The 21822-nt window shown below is 55.6% G+C and overlaps 1 protein-coding gene across 2 annotated transcripts in view; it reads right to left on the bottom strand.

Moving 5' to 3' along the window:
• The window catches only part of ZC3H3 (zinc finger CCCH-type containing 3), a gene marked incomplete at both ends in the record, with an annotated part of 90366 nt that overhangs the window by 13501 nt on the left and 55043 nt on the right, over positions 1–21822 (bottom strand). The window contains 5 exons of one of the 2 annotated variants that reach the window (XM_080693830.1): positions 8718–8849; positions 10890–10959; positions 11060–11218; positions 11291–11333; positions 16244–16452. In XM_080693830.1, coding sequence (XP_080549956.1) covers positions 8718–8849; positions 10890–10959; positions 11060–11218; positions 11291–11333; positions 16244–16452 — 613 coding nt within the window. The remainder of the gene's footprint in view (positions 1–8717; positions 8850–10889; positions 10960–11059; positions 11219–11290; positions 11334–16243; positions 16453–21822) is intronic. The other variant, XM_080693831.1, reaches the window with a different exon arrangement.

The raw sequence follows: 21822 nt of genomic DNA, 5'->3' as shown, positions 1-21822 counted from the left end.
TCAAGGCCAGTCTCAGCAATTTAGTGAGCTCCTATTTCAAAATGAAACATAAAATAGAGCTGAAGTGTAGCTTAGGTAGAATGTCCCTAGGGTCAATCCCCAGGTACCACAAAAAAAAAAAAAAAAAAGAAAGAAAAGCAAAAACAGAGATAGGCAGAAGAAACTTAAAAACAGGACCCAAAGCTGGGCATGACTGAAATTCCAGCATTTGGGAGGCTGAGACAGGAGGACTGCAGGTTCAAGGACAGCTTCAGCTACTTAGTGGGGCCCTCTGTAACTCAGTGAGACCCTATTTCAAAATAAGGAATAGAAAATAGGACTGAGTGTATAGCTTGGAGGTAGAATGCCCCTGAATTCCATCCCCAGTACCACCAAAAACAAAAACAAAAACACAAAACAAAACAAAACAAAAAAAACAGGACCCAATTATTTGCTGTCTACATGGTCACTTCAAATACAATGTACAATCTGGGCACAGCGTTGCACACCTGTAATCCTAGTTATACCCTCAGTGAGACCCTGTTTCAAAACAAAAAACAAAATAGAACTGGAGGGGTGTAGCTCGGAGTAAAACTCCCCGGCTTCAATTCCAGTGACACATTCGTGTACATGCATGCACGCACAAGCACACACACATGAACAACAACAAAAATGCATAAGCTAAAAATAAAAAGATGGAAAAATGTATCATGAATATTTGATCCAAGTCAACAGGAGCGGTGCTGGTCATGGTGGCGTGTGCCTGCAATCACAGTCCTCGGGAGGCTGAGATAGGAGACAGCAGGTTCAAAGCCAGCTGCAGCTACGTAATGAGGCTCTCGGTAACTGAGCAAGACCCTGTTTCCAAATAAAAAATGCAATAGGGCTGGAGGTGTAGCTCAGAGGCAGAATGCTCCTGGGCTCAATCCCCAGCTCCACAAAAACAAAACGCTCCGGCAGTGGTTATATAGTATTTGGTAAGAACGCTTCAGAGGAAAGAAAGTTAGCAGAGACAGAGAATCTTAGACAATAACAAAAGGTTGATTTATGGAGAGGACATACCAATTCTAAACATACATGCGCCAAAGAGATGTAAAATATGTGCAGTAATAGTGACAGACACAAAAGTAGAAATATACATCGAAACTATAATATAGTTAGGTGTAATATAATATAGTTAGCTGGGCGTGGTGGCGCACGCTTGTAATCCCCACACTTGGGAGGCTGAGACAGGAGGATCGCGCGGGTTCAAAGCAGCCTCACTGGCATAACAGACCCTGTTTCTAAATAGAAAGTATAAAATAGGTCTGGGAGTGTAGCCCGGAGGTAGAAGGGCTTCCAGGAACCCCAGTATCCACACACACACACACACACACACACACACACACACACACACACACACACTCTCTCTCTCTCTCTCTCTCTCTCTATATATATATATATACATATATATAATTTAAATATAATTTAATAGATAATTAATATGGTTAGAGACCTCCTTTCTCTCACCTAAAAACTAAACAGAACACTGGAAAGGATGCAAAACTAAAAATCATCTTCAGCGAAATCTATGAGATGTTTACAAAACACTCCATCCAGCAACAGAAAGAACACATTCTTCTTGTACACTGCAGCACTTCATTTCTCCGTAACACAGCTGACAGTGCTGGGGCCTTATGCGCTCACATCACAATAGAAAATAAAGATCTGTGGTCATCTCTTAAAGAGTTGAACACAAGACTCTTCACTACATTAAAGTGATAAGCCAGGCAGGGTGGTGCACACTTGTAATCCCAGTACTTGGGAGGCTAAGACAGGAGGATCACAGGTTCAAAACCAGCTTCAGCAACTGCAGCAAGCTCTCAGAAACCTAATGAGACTCTGTTTCCCAAGTAAATAAAATTGGGCTGGGGCACAGCTTGGAGGGAATGCATCTAGGTTCAATTCCCAGTACTAAAATAAATGATTAAAAGCCAGGCGTGGGGGCTCACAACTGTAATCCTAGTACTTGGGAGACTGAGACAGAAAGGTTGCGGGTTTGAGGCCAGCCTCAGCAACTTACATAAACCATGTTTCAAAGTTTAAAAATAAAGGGCTGAGCCAGGCGTGGTGGCGCACGCTTGTAATCCCTGCGCTTGGGAGGCAGAGACAGGAGGATCGCGCAGGTTCGAAGCCAGCAGCGCGCGCTGGCTTAGGAGACCCTGTTTCCAAATAAAAATAGGTCTGGGAGTGTAGCCCGGAGGTAGAAGGGCTTCCAGGAACCCCAGTACCACCAAAAAAAAAAAAAAAAAAAAAAAAAAGGGAGCTGAGGGTATAGCTCAGTGATAGAATGTCCCCAAAACAAAAATAAAAAACAGGTTTAATGCAAACCATTTCCACCTCAAGGCGAGTAAAAGCCCATGTGTTCTGGCTGGGAAACATCAGGTAAGGACATGAGGGCTCAGACTTTCTCACCTGTAGAAAACACATTCTTTCCAAGCAGACCTGGAGGATATAGTAAAGCAGGCCATATCCTGAGCCGCAAAACCCAAGAAGCTTGGGACAAATAAAATTGTACGGAATATATTCTTCACCACCATTAAATCAGATTAGAAATCAAAGACAGAACCGGACGTGGTGGCGCCCACTTGTAATCCCAGCATTCGGGAGGCTGAGGCCTAAGGATCGCAGTTCGCGGACAGCCTTAGCTACATAGTGAGGCCCTCTGCAACTCAGTGAGACCCTGTTTCAAAATAAAGAATAAAAAATAGGGCAGGGGGTGCAGCTCGAAGATCAAATGCCCCTGGGTTCCATCCTCAGTGCTGCAAAAAAAAAAAAAAAAAGAAAGACAACAGGAAAAACTTCGAGAGGAAGTCTCAGAGGAAAAGAAAAGGCAGAACTGAATGAAAGCACATCTTAAAACTTGTGACAGAACTAACTAAATTCATATATTTGACAAAAGAAAAAATTCCAAAGCAATGAGTCAACAATCTAAGAAAAGATTCGCTCCTACCTGAAGAAGCTAAAGAAAACAAAGAACAAACTACCGCCAGCGGTGGTGGGCGCTTGGGAGGCGGAGGCAGGAGGACGCACGGTTCAAGCCAGGCTCCGCTACTCAGTGAGGCTCTCAGCAGCTTGGTGAGACCCCGCCGCCAAATAAAGTACAAAACAGGTCTGGGAGTAGAGCCCGGAGGTAGAGGTAGAAAACCCCTGGGTCCCACCCCTAGTACCACAAACAACAACAACAACAAACTAAATCCAAGCCGATCAGATATAAAATAATAATAATAATAGCAGAAAGTAATGAAACTGAAAAGAGAAAGAAAATAGAGAAAAAGCCAATGAAACGAAGAGCTGGCTCTGGAAAGACCAATGGGACTGGCTGGCCTGCCTGTAACAAGAGCCAATGAAGCAAAGAAAGTCAAAAGACTCCAACCAGGAGTGGAGCCGGCGTCACTGCAGACCCTCGACAGCAAGGGAGCGACTGCAGCCGGGCGGCGGCACACCCGAAGCCTCCGTCCTTGGGAGGCTGACAGGAGGTGCGCAGCTGAGGCCTCCACACGGTAACTTAATGAGGCCCTGTTTCAAAAGAAAAAATAAAAACCCCTGGGTTCAATTCCCAGTACCAAAAAAAAAAAAATTTAAATAACTTAAAAAGTCCACATACATAAGCTTGTCAATTTAGATGAAATGGACCAATTTCTACAAGTGTAAAACCTTCCAAAAGTGACTCAGGTAGAATAACAAATCTAAATAGACCTCCCATAGTAGTAATAACACTGAATCAAAGAACCTCTGTGGGGGGCAGGATCAGAGGCCTTGCTGATTCTAATAAAATTGTGTGTGTGTGTGTGTGTGTGTGTGTGTGTGTGTGTGTGTGTGTGTGTGTGTTACTGGGGATGGAACCCAGGGGTTTTCTATCTCTGGACTACACTCCCAGGCCTACTTTATATTTTGTTTGGAAACAGAATCTCACTAAGTTGCTGAGAACCTCACTGAGTAGCTGAGGCTGGCTTCGAACTTACCTCATCCTCCTGTCTCAGCCTCCCAAGTACTGGGATTACAAGCATGCGCCACCATACCCAGCTAATAAAATAATTTAAAGAAGAATTAGCACCATTTCTCCTAAAACTTTTTCCCAAAACTGAAGAGCAGTAACTTTTCCCCAACTCACTCTACAAGGCTAGCATTACCCTGCTCATCAAAGCCAGAGAAAGTCAGTTTCAGAAAAGGAAAGCACAGCTGGGTGTGGTGGCGTGCTCCTGTGACCCCAGTACCTGGAGCCACCACACCTGGCTGGAATGAAGGGAAAACCACAAGGCTGAGCCAGGCAGGTGGCGCAGGCGTGTAATCCCAGCATTCGGGAGGCCGAGACAGGAGGATCACGGTTTGCAGACAGCCTCAGCTGCTTAGTGAGGAGCTCCACAACTCTGTGAGACTCTGTTTACAAATAAAGAATAAAAAGTAGGGCTGGGGGTGTAGCTCGAAGGTAGAATGCCCCAGGTTCCATCCCCAGTGCTGCAAAAAAAAAAAGATTATCTCAGTAGAAAGAGGACAAAATTCAACACACCCTTTTGTGATGAAAACACCCAATCAACTAGGGATAGGCACGCTTGTAATCCCTGTGCTTGGGAGGCGGAGACAGGAGGATGGCGCAGGTTCGAAGCCAGCCTTGCTGGCTTAAGAGACCCTGTTTCCAAATAAAAATATATTTTAAAAAAATAGTTCTGGGAGTGTAGCCCAGAGGTAGAAGGGTTTCCAGGAACCTTAGTACCACCAAAACAACAACAACAACAACAACAACAACAAACAACAAACTAGGGATAGAAGGGAATTTCCTTAATATGATAAATGCCAAATATGAAAAACCCAAAGCTAACATCATATTCATTATGAAAAACAAAAGCTTCTCCTAAGATGAGGAAGAAGACAAGTGTCACTCTTAACATTTCTATTTGACACAGCACTGGAAGTTCCAGCTAGAATGATTAGGCAAAGAAAAGAAATAAAAGGCATCCAAAATAAAACAGAAAAAAACTATGTCTGTAAATGATCTGCTCTTATATATTAAAATATCTAAGAGATTCATCAAAATTCTAATCAATGAATTCACCAGCGACTGGTGGAGAGAGCGGCAGTCTCCCGCACTGCAGGCGGGCGCGTGAAGGACCCAGCCCCTAGGGAGCGCAGCTTGACCGCATCTCCAAAGGCGCAGTCGAGGGCCACCGCATGACCTAGCAGGTCAGCTCCTGCGCGTGCACCGTGGAGGGGAAGGCAGGCACCTGCGTGCCAACGGGCATCGCACCACTATTCACGACAGCCAAAACACGGGGACGAGCCGTGTGCTCGTGGACAGACGCATGGGCTACCAGAATGGTGTGCAACACGGAATGCAGCATCATTGAGCCGACGGTGGGATGAAGTCCTGCTGCACACTGCAACGCGGATGGATCTTGAGAGCAGATGCTAAGTGGCCAGATATGAAAAGACAATACTGTATGACCCGATTTACATGAAATGCCTGGAACTGACTGTCAGAGGTCAGGGGTTGTAAAGAAAGGAGAGTTGTTGCTTAATTTTTATTATTTGTTTAAAGTGATAAAAAAAACTTTTAAAAATATTTGTAATTAGGAACCGGGCGTGGTGGTGCACTCTTGTACACCCAGCACTTGGGAGGCTGAGACAGGAGAATCGCACAGGTTTGAAACCAGCCTCAGCTACTGAGTGAGGCTCTCAGCAACTTAGTGAGACCCTGTTTCCAAATAAAGTATCAAATAGGTCTGGGAGTATAGCCCGGAGGTAGAAAAGCCCCTGGGTTCCACCCCAGTACTATAAAAAAGAAAAAAAAATTAAAATTAGCTAGGCATGGTGGCTCAAACCTGTAATCTCAGTACTTGGGAAGCTGAGACAGGAGGATGGTAGGTTTGAGGACAGCTTCAACAAGTAGTGAGATTCTTACCAACCTAGAGAGACCCTGTTTCCAAATAAAAATAAAATAGGGCTAGGGGTGTAGTTCAGAGGTAGAATTCCCCTGGGTTCAATCCCCAGTGTCCCCATTCCCCCCCCCCAAAAGGGTTAATATTGGCTGGGCCTGAAAATCCCAGTACTTGGGAGACTAATACAGGAGGATTCCAGGTTCTGAGGCCAGCCTTAGCAACTTAGCAAGACCCGCCTCAAAAAAAAAAAAAAAAAAAAAAAGGCCATGGCAGAAAACCCCTGGGTTTAAGCCCCAGCAAAAGACAGACAGACAGACAGACAGATACACACACCCCTAAGGATCTGGGCTGAACCAAGGACACACACTGCTGACAAAGCTAATTGTGGTGGTGGAGGCCAAGAAGCATGCTGTCCATGGGGGATATACGGAGCTGGTGGCTCCGCTGCTGCTGCTGCTGGAGCTGAGCCCTAACACTCAGCAGGTCGCCGTGGGATGGGGCCAGGCATGCGAGGGGGGAAGGCGGAGCAGGAGGCCAGAAGTGGAGCGAGTGAGTCCAGCGGAACACACGTCTGCACCAGCCCCAGCTCGTGCACTGGAGCTGGCAGCACTGACACCAGCCGCACTGAGCACAGTTTTAGCCATGCTCCTTGCCAAGTGCTTGCCAGAGCTGGAGTGTCCTGAGAGGGCAGAAAGCAGGAGAGTGCTCCAGACACCTTGGGGTGCGTGAAGACGACGCACCCAAGGCCTCCTGCTGGCCAAATCTGAGCAACTCCAAACTTAAGTTTAAAAATGAGCATGAGCCGGGCATGGTGGCGCACGCTTGTAATTCCCGTGCTTGGGAGGCTGAGACAGGAGGATTGCGCAGGTTCGAAGCCAGCCTCAGCTACTGAGTGAGGCTCTCATCTACTTAGTGAGACCCTGTTTCCAAATAAAATATAAAATAGGTCTGGGAGTGTAGCCCAGAGGTAAAGAGCCTCTGGGTTCCACCCTCAGTACCACCAAAAATAAAATAAAATAAAAAATAAGCATAAGAGCAGCACGTGGTGGCACACGCTTGTAATCTCAGTACTTGGAAGGCTGAGACAGGAGGATTGCAGGTTTGAGAACAGCCTTAGCTACTTAGTGAGGCCCTCTGAAACTTAGTGAGACCCTGTTTCAAAATAAAGAATAAAAATCAGCTGGGGTGGAGCTCGGAGGTAAAATGCCCCTGGGTTATTCCCCGGTATCACCCCACACACATACACAAAAGTGAGTGTAAGGGCCCTGAGCACAGGGAGGACACACAGGAAGAAGTGCCAAGGCGGAAGCTGCAGGCTCCTCCACACAGGGGCGGCAGGGAGGACGGAAGCAGCCTGGGCAGCCAGAAGCAACAAAGGCCGTCCAGAGCCGAGCTCGCCCCCACCAGGCGTGCACAGCTGGCGTTACAGCCATCCGCCGGACCAAGGCGAGCCTGCGCTAGCGCCAGGACCCGAAGGCAAACACTGAGGCCCGCACCTGCCACGTCCTGCTTGAGCCACAAGGACACGTCAGGACAGCCACTGTGACTGTCCTCTGGTCTGCAGGGCCGGCTGGCCTGGAGCAGCTGTGGCCCCCGAAAGGGAAGGCACGCAGATTTACCCCAGCCTAAATTATTCAGAAGAAGAGGGAGTGCACCTCTTTAACAAGCCATGGCTTTATGAAGCAAGGTTAACAATTTCCCTTGATTCAGTGCAATATTATAAACTCTCTGGGGCCTGTTTGAGGACTTCTACTTCAGGCGCGAGGTGACGACTCAGCACTTTTTATATTATTTAGAGAATAAAATTAACCCTCACGGGCCCAGGCTGCTGCCTCTTCCCGCTGGATCTGGCCTGCTCAGCGCTTTCCCCATATATAATTACAAGCTGCTATCCATCATGTGGCAGCGACGCTGCGCTGACATGCGGAAAGGGGCGCAGTAAGCACTTCCACTAATAGAAGCAGGACTAAATATCGCTTTGATATTTTCATTTACATTGGAATACTTTACAATAATCATCTGTGGCCTCTGTGGGGTCTGGCCCATACCTGGGCCAGCCCACCTCCTGCGCAGCTTCCCTGGCCAGTTCCTGCGCCCTTCAAGGTGACCTGCCATGTGGAGAATCAGCGCTAGCTTCAGGCACCCCCAGCCTCGGTGCCCTCCCTGGGAGGGGCGTTCAGCACCTTGGTGGCAGATGGCCGAGAGAAAGCATGGAAGGGCTGTGCCCAGGAGAGAGGGAGGGTAGGTGGGCAGGCGAGCCATGCTTGTGTGTCCCATGGTGTGAGCCAGTGGGCGGTGCTAGCGTGCACAGCCCAGGCTTGGTGACCTCAATGTCACTGCGGGGCCCTGAACTGGTGGCTCCACACTCACCCATGGCCCTGCTGACCCCGGTCCCTGTGTTTCCTGCACCCCACAGCATCCTCTTGGGGGCTTTACAGCCCAGCCCCCACTGTTCAAGGCTCTGCGGACAGAAGGTGCGGCAGGGAGCCTTGCCTAGCCCCCAGGCTGCCATGGCTCCCTCTCAGGGTGCCCAGGACCCAAGGGTCCTTTTCTCTCAGATCAAACCCCACCTTCCCTGGTGCTGTTTCCCCTGGGCAAGTTGCTGGACTCAAGTCAGCTGTAAGGCAGAGAAAATGTCAGGCTGCACAAGGGCTACACAGACCACCAGACAGCGCTGGGAGCCTTTGGGGCCTCCCATGGATAGCGCCAGGAGTCTTTGGGGCCACACAAACAGCACCGGGAGCCTTTGGGGCCTCCCACAGACAGCGCCGGGAGCCTTTGGGGCCACACACAGGAAGCACCGGACGTCTACAGAGCCCTCACCTTCGCACCCAGTGGGCAGTAACCTTTGAGGAAGTCCTTGCAGACCTCGGCCTTCCGGGACACATACACGTGGCTGTAGGGGCAGTTGCTGTTGCTGCAGACCCCCTTCAGGAAGTAGGAGCACACAGGCATCTGTGGGAGGAAGGCAGGCAGTGAGGCCGCGGACCTACTCTCAGCATAGACATCTGCTTCACGGGCAGGACTGCCTGCCACAGGTACTGTCCAGGGCCCACAGCCAGCATCGGTCACGCAGACCCTGCCTGGAAACCCTACCTTTGCCTTCCCGAGGGTGAAATGGGTGCTCAGTGCTGGACAGCAGGAGCCAAGGGCAAGGGCTATCTGCTCAACTGAACCACTGCTCCCCAAGTGACCCTGAGCGTCGCCCACACTCGTCGGATGAGCACAGGTGGTGAGCAGTCTGCAGCTGTGGCACGGGCCTGAGTGTGCACCCCTCACCTGCTCTCAGCGTGAGCCCCTCTGACTTGCTCTGAGCCTGCCCGGTGATCAGGGCTGCCCACCCAGTGGAGGCCACCTATGCCTTAGAGCAGGCTGGGTCTGACGCTGACCGCAGGATGGCACTGACACCTGGCCCATCAGCAGGAGGGCACAGAGCGGGCGGCAAGGACCCATCCTGGCTGCTGCTGACAGGCAGGCCCAGGCAAACTGTGCTGCTGGTTACCACCATCTGAGCCTGAAGAGGTAGGAAACAGCCCATTCCTCTCCCAGTCTGGCGAAACCAAGGTATCAAGGGGCAGAGGTGGCAGAGCCGCCCAGGGAAGGAAGCAGGGGTGTCTCTAAATTTTCTACGTGACCGCTCCCTGCCCCTCCTGGAGCTAGCCACCAGCACTGTCCTGGGCTGACTGGAAATGGGGTGGAATCTGTGTCTTGGCTTAGCATGGAGCCCACAAGGAACAGCCATCGGACCTCCCCTGGCGTGGCTTCCTGTCACAGCGTCACATCCAGGCCCCCCCTGTCTCAGGCTGGGCTTCCTGGCCTGCCGAGGGCGGCGCAGCACTGAGGGCCAGAGCAGGCCTAGGGACAGCCACGGTCCTTAAAGAGTCACCTATCTGAGAGAAGTGGAGAGGAAGAGGCAGGGGCTGCTGAGGCCAAAACGGGTGCGGGAGAAGCCTGGGCAGCAGCTCTGGAGCTGAGAGGGAAGGAGGGAGAAATCAGAGAAACAAAGGGTGATTTACTGAGCAAGAGTTTATTTTTAATTGTCTTTTAACTGCAGCCGCAGAGGGGAGAGGGGCTGGGGGCCCTGTTTGGGGCTGGCAGTGGTGCGGCTGTAGACAATTCCCTTAATGTGGTTTTTGATATAGAGCCCAAATTAGCTCTAATAAAAAGGGATAATAAAGCCAACTCTTACACCAAACGGAGCTCCTCCTGGCTGTCAGAGCGGGGCTGTTACCAAGAGGAAACTGTGTTCTCATTTCAATTAACCTTGTTTGCACCCCACCACGTCCACACAAATAACAATAACATTAATTCAGGGCGCTGGTGCGGCCCACACATTAGACAGCTTGGAGTGTGTGCCGGCTTTGGAGCTGGCGCTTAATGAACCCGAAACTCGACGTGAATTTCCAAATTGCTCACGACAGAGTTTCGAAGCTCGATTAGGGAGAAAAATGCTGATTCTCTCCAAGCTCCTCAAGGGGAAAAGCTGTCGGAGCAGCAGCGGGCCTCGCCCACACCGCCTCCCTCACGCTGCTGCCTGAGTCGGCCCTTCCGTACCCCGTGGCCAGGCCGTGTCCTGGGGTGGTGCCCAGCCAGCTCTGAGACCTGACCACAGCATGCCCTGCAAGTGTCCCCTGAGCTCCCAGGGGAACCTCCAGCCTCCTTGGTCAAGGCCAGGCCTAAGGAGGCTGGTAAGACCTCAGCCCTGTACACCAGAGCACCCACAGGGCCACCTTCTTTGCACATGCAAGGGGTCAGAAGCAGCCTGGCATCACTAGGGGGACAGGGACGGGAGCTCCCTGTGTATGGAGTATGGGGAACTAGGCTGGTGGCACAGTGGGCATGGGGATGGAGGGAGCGGCACGCTGGCTCCATGCTGACATCAGAGCAGGGCTGCTGCCTCAAGCCCAGAGAAAGCCATGCAGCACCATCTGCCTGGAGGCTGGCCCACCCCAGGGAGCATCTGAGAAAGTGGGCTGCTAGCCAGGAGACACTTACCTTCTCCTTGGACACGTGGTGGGAAAAGGGGCAGGTCCCGTCGGTCTTCTTACACGTGCCCCGGAGAAACCTGTGGCATGGGATGGGGGAGTCTGAGTGCTGGTGGGGCTGGGCAGAGGAGAGGGTCCTGCACAGACCTCCCAACCCCACAGGCAGGCCGGGTCGGGCACCTGGTGCACACGGCCACCTTCTCGGGGTCATGGATGTAGGGACAGCGTTCGCCGCGGTTGCACCTGCCGAAGCGGTTGTAGTACATGCAGTACTCTTTCCTCTTCTCCTTCCTCTGCCTCGCCTGCCGGATGATAGCCAGGCTGCGCTGGACGGCCCGGCTACGGACGGACAGAGACTCATGAGCCCAGGAGCGAGCAGAGAACCCCACCTGCCCAGGCCCAGATACACACCTGGCCAGGGAGCGGCTGCAGCTGCTGGTAGGGTCCAGTCGACCTGCAGGGGGAACGATGAGGGAATCCGTCGGGCCATCGCCCAGTCTATAGACCTGCCCAGCCTCCCCTGTGCCCTGGCCAGCGTATGCCCTCTCCCAGCTGACAGACTCCAAGGCTCCCTTGGGGTCCCCAGCACTCAGCCCAAGCATGGCGACTCCTCTAGAACACTGCCCACGGCCCCTCCCTCCAGGGACATGGCTTCGAGGGTGGGGCTCTGCAGGTGGCCACCCAACGGAGCAGTCTGCTCAGGGATAAGATCTGAAGCAGCCTGTACCCCTGCTGCCTCCCCAGCCATGCACAGGGCTGCCTAGACCTCTCCATCCACCTCTGGCCTCTACTCCCCCTCCAAGCCCACCCAGCAGCCAGAGGGTCAAGGGACAGGTCCTCAGGGTGGGGGGTCCCGGCCCATGGACATCTCTCCAGGTCTGTCCTCAGCCTGGCCACCCAGGGGGCGGCCATACAAATGGCACACAGAGCAGCGGTGTCTCCCCCCTCTGCCAAAGCCCCAGAGCAGGATTGGAAGGGCCTGCCTGGACCAAGAGGTGAATATGGCCCTGTAGGAATAAGAATAGATTTCACGTTTTCAAAGGGCTTATAAGGCAAAATCAGAAGCACATGCAGCAGAGACGTATGTGGGGGCAAGCCTGCAAAGCCGACTGGTGGCCCAGGCCTGGCCTGTGGGTACCACTTGAAATTCCAGAGGTCCCTTCAGATGGGCCTGAAACCCCAAGCGCAAAGACTGACGCAGGCTTTCTGAAGCCAAAGTACGTCATGAACAGGACGGTGGGGACAAGACAGGAGCCGGGCGCCCACACGGTGGCGGTGGGTCCACAGAGGGTGGGTCCTGCTCACCACACAGCCATCTGCCTGTTAGGGGCACAGGCCAGCCCCAGGGCTGTGGGCGGGCAGGCTGCTCAGACTGCTTCCCCAGGTTCCTCAAATACGCACATGACCCTTCCCAGACCAGATCCGGTTTCCTGCAGGGCAGCTGCTGAAATGAATACGGCACAGAGGGGCAAAAGTGACATCACTCAGAAATTCTGAGGACCTGAGGTGATGACAAAGCCATCCGGGTTCAAAAGGGGATCTCCACACAGCTGGTCCCTGCGGCTCCAGAGTGCGGCATGGGTTGGGGAGACTGCCCCAGAGCAGCCCTCTCCCTCCAGGCCCTGGCAGGCAGGCCCCTGGCCTGTCCAAACCCCAATGCCTCACGCCACACAGGCTGCAGCCTCAGACCCTGCTCTCTGGGCATCTAGTGACCGCTTGGCCTGGAGAGCTCCCCAAGTCTTCCCTGGGCCCCGGGTGTGATGTCACCACACCCTGGCACCTGGGGGCCAAGCAGAGGACCTACTGGGCAGAGGCTGCCTGCTGCAGGGGATCCCAAGGCGTACTCGCTGGGCAAGCCGAGAAACTGGATGCTGCCCTGCTGGAGCTGCGGACCCCTCTGACCAGCGCTCCCCTGCTCTCAGCCTCAGTTCCCTCAAGTTCAGCAAGGGCACCCAGGGCCGAGCGGGGCTGGCAATGGTGCCTCAGGGTGGTGGGGCTGAGAACACAGCAGGGATGAGGGGAGAGGCCCTGACAAGCGTCTCAGGGTGTGGGAAGCAAGGAGGGCAGGTGCCCACAGTGGCCCGGTTCCTAGTTGGGGGCATCTGTCCATTGGGTGGCCCGCGGAGCCCTATCCAGGTGGCACGGAAGCGCCCTTGCACCAGCCAGCCTTCGTAGCGAGGGATGTGCAATTTGATAGCCCGTCAATGAACGCGGGTTCTCGGGCTGTCACCAGGCTGCTGGTGACACTGGCGCCATCTGCTCCCAGCCAGGGACACACTGGTATCACGTGCTGCCTGTCAGGACCCGAGGGGGACAGTTTTCTCCTCTTTCCACTTGTGCTCTTAAAAACACGGCAGCGTGGAGCTCACGGTGGGAGTTTTGACAAGAGCGGGAGGCACCTTTCCAAATGCTCTTCTGCAGTGTTAAAAATGCACATAAAGTAGCTGGCTTGAAAAGAGGCAAGTGGAGGTGCCAAGAGCTCCGCTCAACAGCCCGACCTCAGGAGCACAAGGTGCTGCCGCTGCTGCGCGTCTGGAGAACGCGCATTTCCCAAAATAGGTGCTGCTCCCTCCAGCCTCACCCCCTGCTTGAAGCCCCATCTGCTCCCTGCACCTGCCCAGCAGTCCTCCCAGGAGCCACGGGGTGTCGGGCTCCTCTCCCCATCAAGTCACTAAGAAATGCCCTTCTCAGCCTGGCGGCAAGAGCCAATCTCCTCGGCCCTCCCCTGTCCACTGTGCCAAGCTGGCCAACCCCTTCCCAGAGGGTCAGAGGAGTCAGACGAGGGGCTGCCTCAGACCTGGTCTGCTCGGCTTGAGAGGCCCCACAAAGCCACACAGCCGGCAAAGGAAGGAGAGGCAGCAAGGGGCAGGGTCTTGGCAGCACAGGCCCCTCACTTGGTAGTGTCACCTCGTGGCTCCCTGGCAGGGTGGCCAGGGTACAGATGTGCAGCAGGGAGGCGCCTGTGTCATATCCCTTTCCCCTGGGGCTTGGGGCTCAGCCCTGGCCTGCAGCCTGCAACCAAGCCAGAAGCTCTGTGACAGACTCGGGGCTCCTGCCCACTGCAGGGGCCGCAGCACAGACCAGCCAGCTGAGGACCCAGCCCCAGGCCGGAGTATGTGGGGAAGCATCCAAGGGTTGGGCCCTAGAGGCGGCAGGTGGACCTGAGAGGGAGGGGCTTACATCACGGGCCCAGGGAAGCCAAGGGCTGGTGCGGACTCTGCCGACTCTGCCCTCCAGAGCCCGGGGGGCAGCAGGAAGAGGAGGTGAGCTCCACCCCAAGGAGGGCTACACTTCCTTGCTGAAGTCAAAGTTTTGCTGACACCAAGGGAGGAAATTTATTTCTTTAATTACAAGTCATCTAAGTAGGCCAGTCAGCAGCGGCCCACAGCTGGGAGCGATCGACCTTCCTCACAGCGAGGTGGCCATATGGGGTCCAGGCAGCTGGGGCCACTACCCTCACCTCCCACCTGAGGAAGGCTCTCCAGCCTGCAGGCCCCACATCCTGCCCACGGGCAGGAAGGCTGAGCCCCGGGGCTGTCCCATCGTGGCCGCCAAGGCTGGCTGGCAGGGTGTGGGTAGCTGTAGCCCTGCCTGGGACCAGGCAGAGCCTCTCCAGGGCAAGGCTCCAGGCCCCGCGCTGCTCTCCACCAAGCGCTCCCTCCTAAGGCTGAACAGAGGCAGGCTCTAGGTGGCTGCCGGGGCACAGGTGTGATGCATGAGGGGCTGGAGGCATGGGGACTGGGTCTCAGCCAGTCGAGGGCGAGAAAAGGGCTGGGCAGAGGCGGGGGCTAGGGGAAGGGAGGCCGGAACGGGCTGTCCATGGCAGGGTGATGCCAGGAGCTCTGTGCCTGCCAAGGTTCTGCCACTGTGCCAGCGGGAAGGCAGCTTCTGCAGAGCTCAGCACTTGGCCCCGAGGGTCCTGGGAGGGGGCAGGCAGCTCCCAAGGAGGAGTGACAGCCCTGCCGCCCTGCTCTGTGCTCGACCAGCCCAGGGCGGCAGCCTGGCTCTCATGGAGCACACCATGTCCGTGAAGAGGCCAAGACAAACCCACCGCTCACCCCGCTAGCCTTTTGTCTATCACACCTCGCTAGACTTGAGGGGAATGAGGATCTGGAGAGGCAGGTGCAGCCCTAGCCCAACACACACGGGTGGTGGGACCCAGCCGCAGGGAGAAGGTGCTGAGGTCTAAGGTCAGGACCTTGGGGAGAGCGAAGAGGAACCCGAGCCCTGGCGAGAGCCTGCTGGTCCAACGTGGCTGGAGCTGCAGCAGCGCCAGGCCATGCGCTACACAGGAGGTCTTGGGCACGGAGACTGTGGCGGGGAGGAAACGGCTATCAGCAGAGGGCAGTCGCTCCCCGGGGAGGCATGACTCAGGTCAGAAGTGACCAGAGTGGGACCGCGGGGTATTGAGAGGCCCTGTCCCACAGGCTGGGGGAGATGACAGGACGGGATAGGGAAACAAGCCACCGGCAGGGCAGAGCCAAGTCCTCCAGTGTGTACTGAGCTCTCTCGCCCCAGGGGCCACATCGCAATGCATCCTGCCTCAAAGCCCCGGTCTCAGGGACAGGCTCTGGGAGCAGCTAGGCGGACCCAGCCACAGGGTTGGCTTCCAGGGAGGGGCACTCCTGCAGCTGACTGGACCCTGGAGGGGCCTGTGCCCGGTGACCCTGCTCCTACTAAACCACACTCCTCTGGCCCCTCCGGCAGGTGGCTAGGCTTGCTGGTGCAGCGGGCTTGAAACCCACAACTGCCTGCCATCACACCTCTCTTTTGATGGATGAGGAAGAAGGTAAAATTGGACTGAAACCAAAATATTTTTCTAGTTAATTTGTACAATAAACGCATTCAAAGCATTTCCTTCTTCTTAGCCCGCTTCCCCAAGCAGTAGAGGCTGGGTGGCGGCAGCGGCTGCCCCAGACATGGTTGGCGAGGCGTCACCAATGCGATTAGGGGTGTCTCGGCCCCAGGTGTTTGCTCACCCGGGCGTGTTTACCATACCTGGCTCATCTTTTGTCCAAGAGTAAAACATGGGACTCAGGCACAGCTCCCATGGATAATCAGGGCTGCTCAGCCGGGCGAGAGGCAGGCACCTCTTGGGGTCTTCCCGGGGGAGAGCGCGCCTGCAAGGCGTCCAGCACCCTCCTGCCCTGGCTGCCCCTTCTGGTCTCCTGAGGGACATCTACAAGGCTGTGCATGTATCTAAGAGCGTGTAGTCAACTGTGAAGCACTCATCTGGGTCAGTTCCCTGGGGCCCCGGGCCCCAGGCCCCGTCTTGTCCCCCACACAGGACTGGGTCCACTCCTGGGGGAGGGGGTTGGAGCTGAGGCCCGGGGCCCCATATGCTCTCCAGCACCTCCCTCTCACCTGTGCGGAGGAGGGTCCTACTGCCCCCATCACCAGGCCGGCTGGGGCCGGAGGTCTTCGAGAGCTTGTTGGCTGACACTTTGTAGAGGACTCCTCCTATGCAGCGGTAGCCTTTGCTCCGCCACCGAGGGGAGCCAGCCGGGGCTTTCCCGCCCCCGCTGGCGGCACCCCCACTGATGGCTGGACGCAGGCGGTTCAGCACAAGGGACCTGCAGAGAGAGCAAACGGTCCATCAGAAGTAGCCCAGGCTGGGTGTGGTGGCACATGCTTGAACCCCCAGTACTTGGGAGGCTGAGATGGGAGGACCCCAGGCTCACAGCCAGCTCAGCAACTTAGCAAGCCCCCCCAGAACTTAGTGAGACCCTTCCCAGCCAGCCATGGCCCAGCAGGGGCGACTGCGATCAGAGATGCCGAGTAACCGCTGTGAGGGCCTACCTGCCGGCTGGACAGGGTGGGCTGCAGCATCGTCACCGCCAGCCTGCCAGCAGAAATGTGGGCGGGGAGGCGTGGAGCGGCCCCGCTCTTAGGCTCGGCACCTCGGCCCCCTGGGCCTCGGTCTCCCCATCTGCAAGCTGGGCTGACGCTCACCAGCCCATTAGTGAGATAATGTGAGCAAAGGGAGCCAGGCACGCAGGGGCGGGGCTGCAGTGTAAGCACAAGCCGCAGCGGGAGGCTGCAGAAGGCACTTAACCCAGTTCCCCTTAATTAAAATTCAAGTTCATGAACACCAATCTTGGAGGGAAAGAAAGAGTCCCACCGGGGGCAGGCTGCGGTGAGCGGTCTGCTGGGTGCCTGGCCCCCCCCCACTCCATGCTCCAGTGGCCCCACAGGGTACCATGTGGGCAGGAGGGGAGCGCCAGCTCTCCCGCACCCCTCAGGGAAGCCCGGCAGGCTCAGAGCTTCTGCCCTCATCAGACCTTGAGAGCCCAGGGCCTCCTGGGACCTGACCCAAAGGGCACCTGCCCTGTGTCCTCGGCTTGCACTGGAGCTGGGCCAGGGCACTGAGCAGGCCGCTTACTTTGAAACACCCACTAGTCCTGGAGGAGCTGCAGCTGCTGCATGAGGGATAATCAGCGTGACCCCAAATCCAGTCAGAAACGCAGCCCAAGGAGTGGCCACTCAGGCTTGCCTGGCCTGAGACAGGCGGACCCCTCCACAGCTTCCCCGCCCACAGAGCAGCAACCCAGGACACTAGCCTGGGGCAAGCAGCTCTGGGAGGGTGAGGGCTGTGGCTGGAGGTAGGCACTGGTCTTCCCTACCGGGGCCAGCCCCAGCTCTGCCTACAGAACACCTGTGTCTGCCCCTGGCCACCAGCCCTGGGAGAACGCCTCACCTGTGGGGGTACGCCGACTGAAGCCCCAACTCCACCTCCCTCCAAAGGTGTCCTGGGGCTGCCACGCCATGCCTGTGGAGGCGCAGCCTGCTCCCCACCAGCCCCTCCCCAGGGACAGCCATGCTGGTGAAGCCACATGGTTAAAGCAAAGTGATACAGCCACAAGGCCAGCCAGGCCCAGCGCCAGCACCACGGAGAGCTCCTCGGCTTCCCGGAGTCTCTGCAGCGGGGCGGGGCCTGCAGTCCCTGCCTGGTCCTGAGCCTCACTCAGGCCGGGCGCTGTCAGGGGTCCTCCTGGAGTGCGGGAGCCAGCTGGGCTGCGGCACATACACGCACCGTGTGCACCCTCAGGTGGCGGAGTCAGCGTCCCTAACTGTCCTTAACAGCCGCTCCTCAGAGGCAGAGGTGCGACGCTTCTGCCTCAGACTCTAGACTATTCCATATTCATTCATTCATTCATTCATTCATTCATTCATATTCTCTCTCCCTCTCTCTCTCTCTCTCTCTCTCTCTCTCTCTCTCTCTCTCTCTCTCTCGTGTGTGTGTGTGTGTGTGTGTGTGTGCGCGCGCGCGCGCCCACAAATGTTACTAGGGATTAAACACAGAGGCATTCTACCTCCGAATTATACCTCAGCCCTTTATTTTTACTTTATTTATATATTTATTTTGTGGTACTGGGGTTCCTGGAAGCCCTTCTACCTCCGGGCTACACTCCCAGACCTATTTTTCCTATTTTTTATTTGGAAACAGGTCTCTTAAGTCAGCACGGCTGGCTTCAAACCTGCGTGATCCTCCTGTCTCCGCCTCCCACAAGCGTGAGCCACCACGCCCGGCCCTCAGCCCTTTTTTAAAACTTTTTGTTTTAAAGCCGGGCGTGGTGGCGCATGCTTGTAATCCTGGAGCTTGTAATCCCGGAGCGTGGGAGGCGGAGACAGGAGGATCGCACAGGTTCGAAGCCAGCCTCAGCTACTTAGTGAGGCTCTCAGCAATTTAGTGAGACCCTGTTTCCAAATAAAGTATAAAATAGGTCTGAGAGTATAGCCTAGAGGTAGAAAAGCCCCTGGGTTCCACCCCCAGTACCACAAAAAGAAAAAAAAATTGTTTTAAAACAGGGTATGGAGACACACATTTGTAATCCCAGCATTTGAGCAGCTGAAACAGGAGGATTGCAGTTCACAGACAGCCTTGGCTACTTAGTAAGGCCCTTTGCAACTCAGTGAGACCCTGTTTCAAAATAAAGAATAACATATAGAGCTGGGGGTGTAGCTCAGAGATAGAATGCCCCTGGGGTCCACCCCCAGCACCACAAAATAAACAAGCAGGGTCTCGCTAGGTTGCTCAGAGTCCACTAGATTGCTGAGATTGTCCTTGAACCCATGGTCCTTCTGTAAGTCTCCCAAGTGTTAGACCTACAGGCGTGCACCACCATGCCTGGCTCAACTTTATTTTTATTGTGAAACAGGCTCTCACTAAGTTGCTGAAGCTGGCCTCCAACCTGCCGTCCTGCTGTCTCGGCCTCCCAAGTACTGGGATTCCATGTTTATTCTTGTGGATGATCACAAATGATCTACTTGTCCTCTTCTCTTGCCCCTAGAACCGGACTGCCTGGATTCTGACAGCAGCTACCAAACATCTGAGATCCATCCGGGCTGGCTGCAGGCTCCCCCCATGCGCTGGGCCCCAGCAGCAAGGGGTGGCATGGAGCCCAGGGCTTCCCAGGAGCACAAGCCGGGTGCTGATGCGGGCCACCTACCTGCCCCGCCCCGCCCCCTCCCCTCAGGGCCTGCAGCTCTGGAGCCTGCAGAGGGCGGGTGCTGGGCGGGGCCTTGTAGCTTTTCACTGCCACCGTGTCACAGCACTCCAGTAAATTGTCACCCTAATGGAGAGGACAGCCTTTGGAAACGAACTGTACAGAGAAGAGGGGATAAAATTAATGAGATAATAGCAGGGCCAAGGACCCTGCGAGCGCCTGCCCTCACGGCACGGCTCTGTAATTCCTTTTCTGCAATGGGAGCCGCAGATCTAAAGGCTTCTCCCATCCGTCCGGCAGGCCCATGCCGCCAGGAAATTTCATTAACGCTGGAAAATAGGAAAGGTATTAAGCGTGGATAATGAAGGCCAGGGAGGGAACAGTGCCTTAAGATAGTCTTCTTTCTCGCCTTTGTAATGGGAGGCATGAACTTTCCCTTCAAATCCATTTCTAATCCATTTGAAATACTACAGCAAATTATCTTTCCTTCAGCCCGAAAGCGGCCAGCCAATTTACTCCGAATAGAAGTGACAATGCCCCAGGATTTATCACCATAACCTTGACTACACCAGGGTGAGGCTGGGCCTCCCCTCTCCCCCTGGGGGGCACAAGGATGGACGGGGCGGGGGGATAACATCTGAAATGAAAAGCGGTGGTGATAGGGAGAAAGACACACACACCACAAAAGTAGGTTTATAAGAAACTGCGTGTCCACAAAGCAGTGGAAACTTCCAGAACAGAGGCTGCCCAGGCCAAGGGGGCCTGAATCTTCCCCACTTGGAGAGGTGTGAGCATGGCAGAAGGGGGCTGTCCCTGATGCACCTCTCTGCTGGGTGTGCCCACGAGCAAGGCCTAGAGTGGTGACCTAAAGGGCTCCCACACCCTGCAAGGGTCCAGGATGACTTGCGCAGCCAACTGGGCAGTACTCGGGGTCCAGGGCTGGCCCAGGATGACTCGCACAGCCAACTGGGCAGCACTCGGGGTCCAGGGCTGGCCCTGGAAACCATGCTCTGCCCTCCCTGAGGTACTCCTGGGGAAAGGCCGGCACAGTCCCCAGCACACTTCGCGCGGGTCCCCACCGGGTCTGCACCTCAGCCTGCATGCCCAAGACCAAGTCCAAGACCACCACCTCTTGGGCGTGTGTGCACACATACTGGCCCTCTCTCACTGGCAGCGTCTCATCCAAGGCTATGGGTGTGCATGTGCACACGTGTACACACAACTGCCCGCCTCCCCAGTGGGGCCTCAGCAGCAGCCCGGGCTCAGCAGACGTGCACTTGACAACTTGGGCTCCTGCCCTCTGCGAGCACAGCCCCAGGCCCAGCCTCCGGCACCCAGAAGGTCACATGCCGTTCCCTTGGTCCTGAGCTGTCTCCATGCACGGGACTCGGCCACAGGACTGACTGGAGAGGGCCAGTGCCCCTCTCCTGGAGACCCGTCTGCCTGGGCAAAGGGGACAGTGGCTACTCAGGTAAGGGGCCAGGGGCCCGGAACACCCTGGGCAGTATCAGGAGGCCTAACCTGGAGCCCCATGCAACAGCCCCACAGCCTTTCAAACTCAGACATTGCGTCCCACACTGGCCACAGTCAATGGCACCTCTGACCTGCCTGAAGCCCAGGGGTGAAGATCCTCTCGGGGAGCTAATGCCTGACCTGGCCCCTGGCCCGGGAGGCAGGGACCAGGAGCCACCCAGAGTTCCAGAGAAGAAGCCAATCGGGCTCTGGAGGGACGAGGGCAGAGTTTGAAATTCCTTTTCTTTCAGCACATGAGGAGGCCACATAGAGTACAGCAGGCCACAGGATGTGGACATCCCTCAGGCCTCAGGACAGTAAGGTCTCCACCAAAGTCCCATCCGTACCTCCCAGCCAAGCTGTGCCCTGTGCCTGCCTCCTGCCCTGGGCCCCTCCCCAGGACCCTCAGCCTCGCTCCAACTGTGTATGAGCCTCAGCATCAGAAGCTTGCTGCGGCCCTTCAGACACCACACGGCCAGCCTGGCCTCTCGGCAGTGTGGGCTAGCTAGGTTTCTGCCCTGGCTCACAGCTCCCTGGTGGGCTCCCCCAAACCTACCCAGCCCTGACCCTTCGTCTGAAACTACATGTTGACCAAGTCCCCTCATTCCCACGATGACTGCATCACGAGGCCCTGTGGCCAGGCCCTCCTGTCCTCCCTGGATACTGCTCCCACCCGCTCCCTCTAGCCCAGAGCTCCACTCTCCCTGGAGAGCCTGGAAAATCCTAAATCCTAGAAATTACTGAACACGTCGCTCCCCCGCCTGATGCCCCTCCTCCCCCACTGCTGATGGCAGTGAGACTCTCCTGGCCTGGGCACTGTGGTTCTGGGCTCTGCCCAGCCAGCAGCCTGTTACCCAGGGATCCCTGAGGCCTGGCCCTGTCTGCTGAGTGCACTGCCGTGCCCACCCTGTGCTGTACAGCCCATGGGCAGCTCTATAAATCTGTGCAGAGGACACATGCACAGTGGAGAGCGGGGCTGGGGAG

This window comes from Muscardinus avellanarius (assembly GCF_963383645.1).
Source record: "Muscardinus avellanarius genome assembly, chromosome: 4".
NCBI lineage: Eukaryota > Metazoa > Chordata > Mammalia > Rodentia > Gliridae > Muscardinus > Muscardinus avellanarius.
This window is presented reverse-complemented; position numbering and strand designations above follow the sequence as displayed.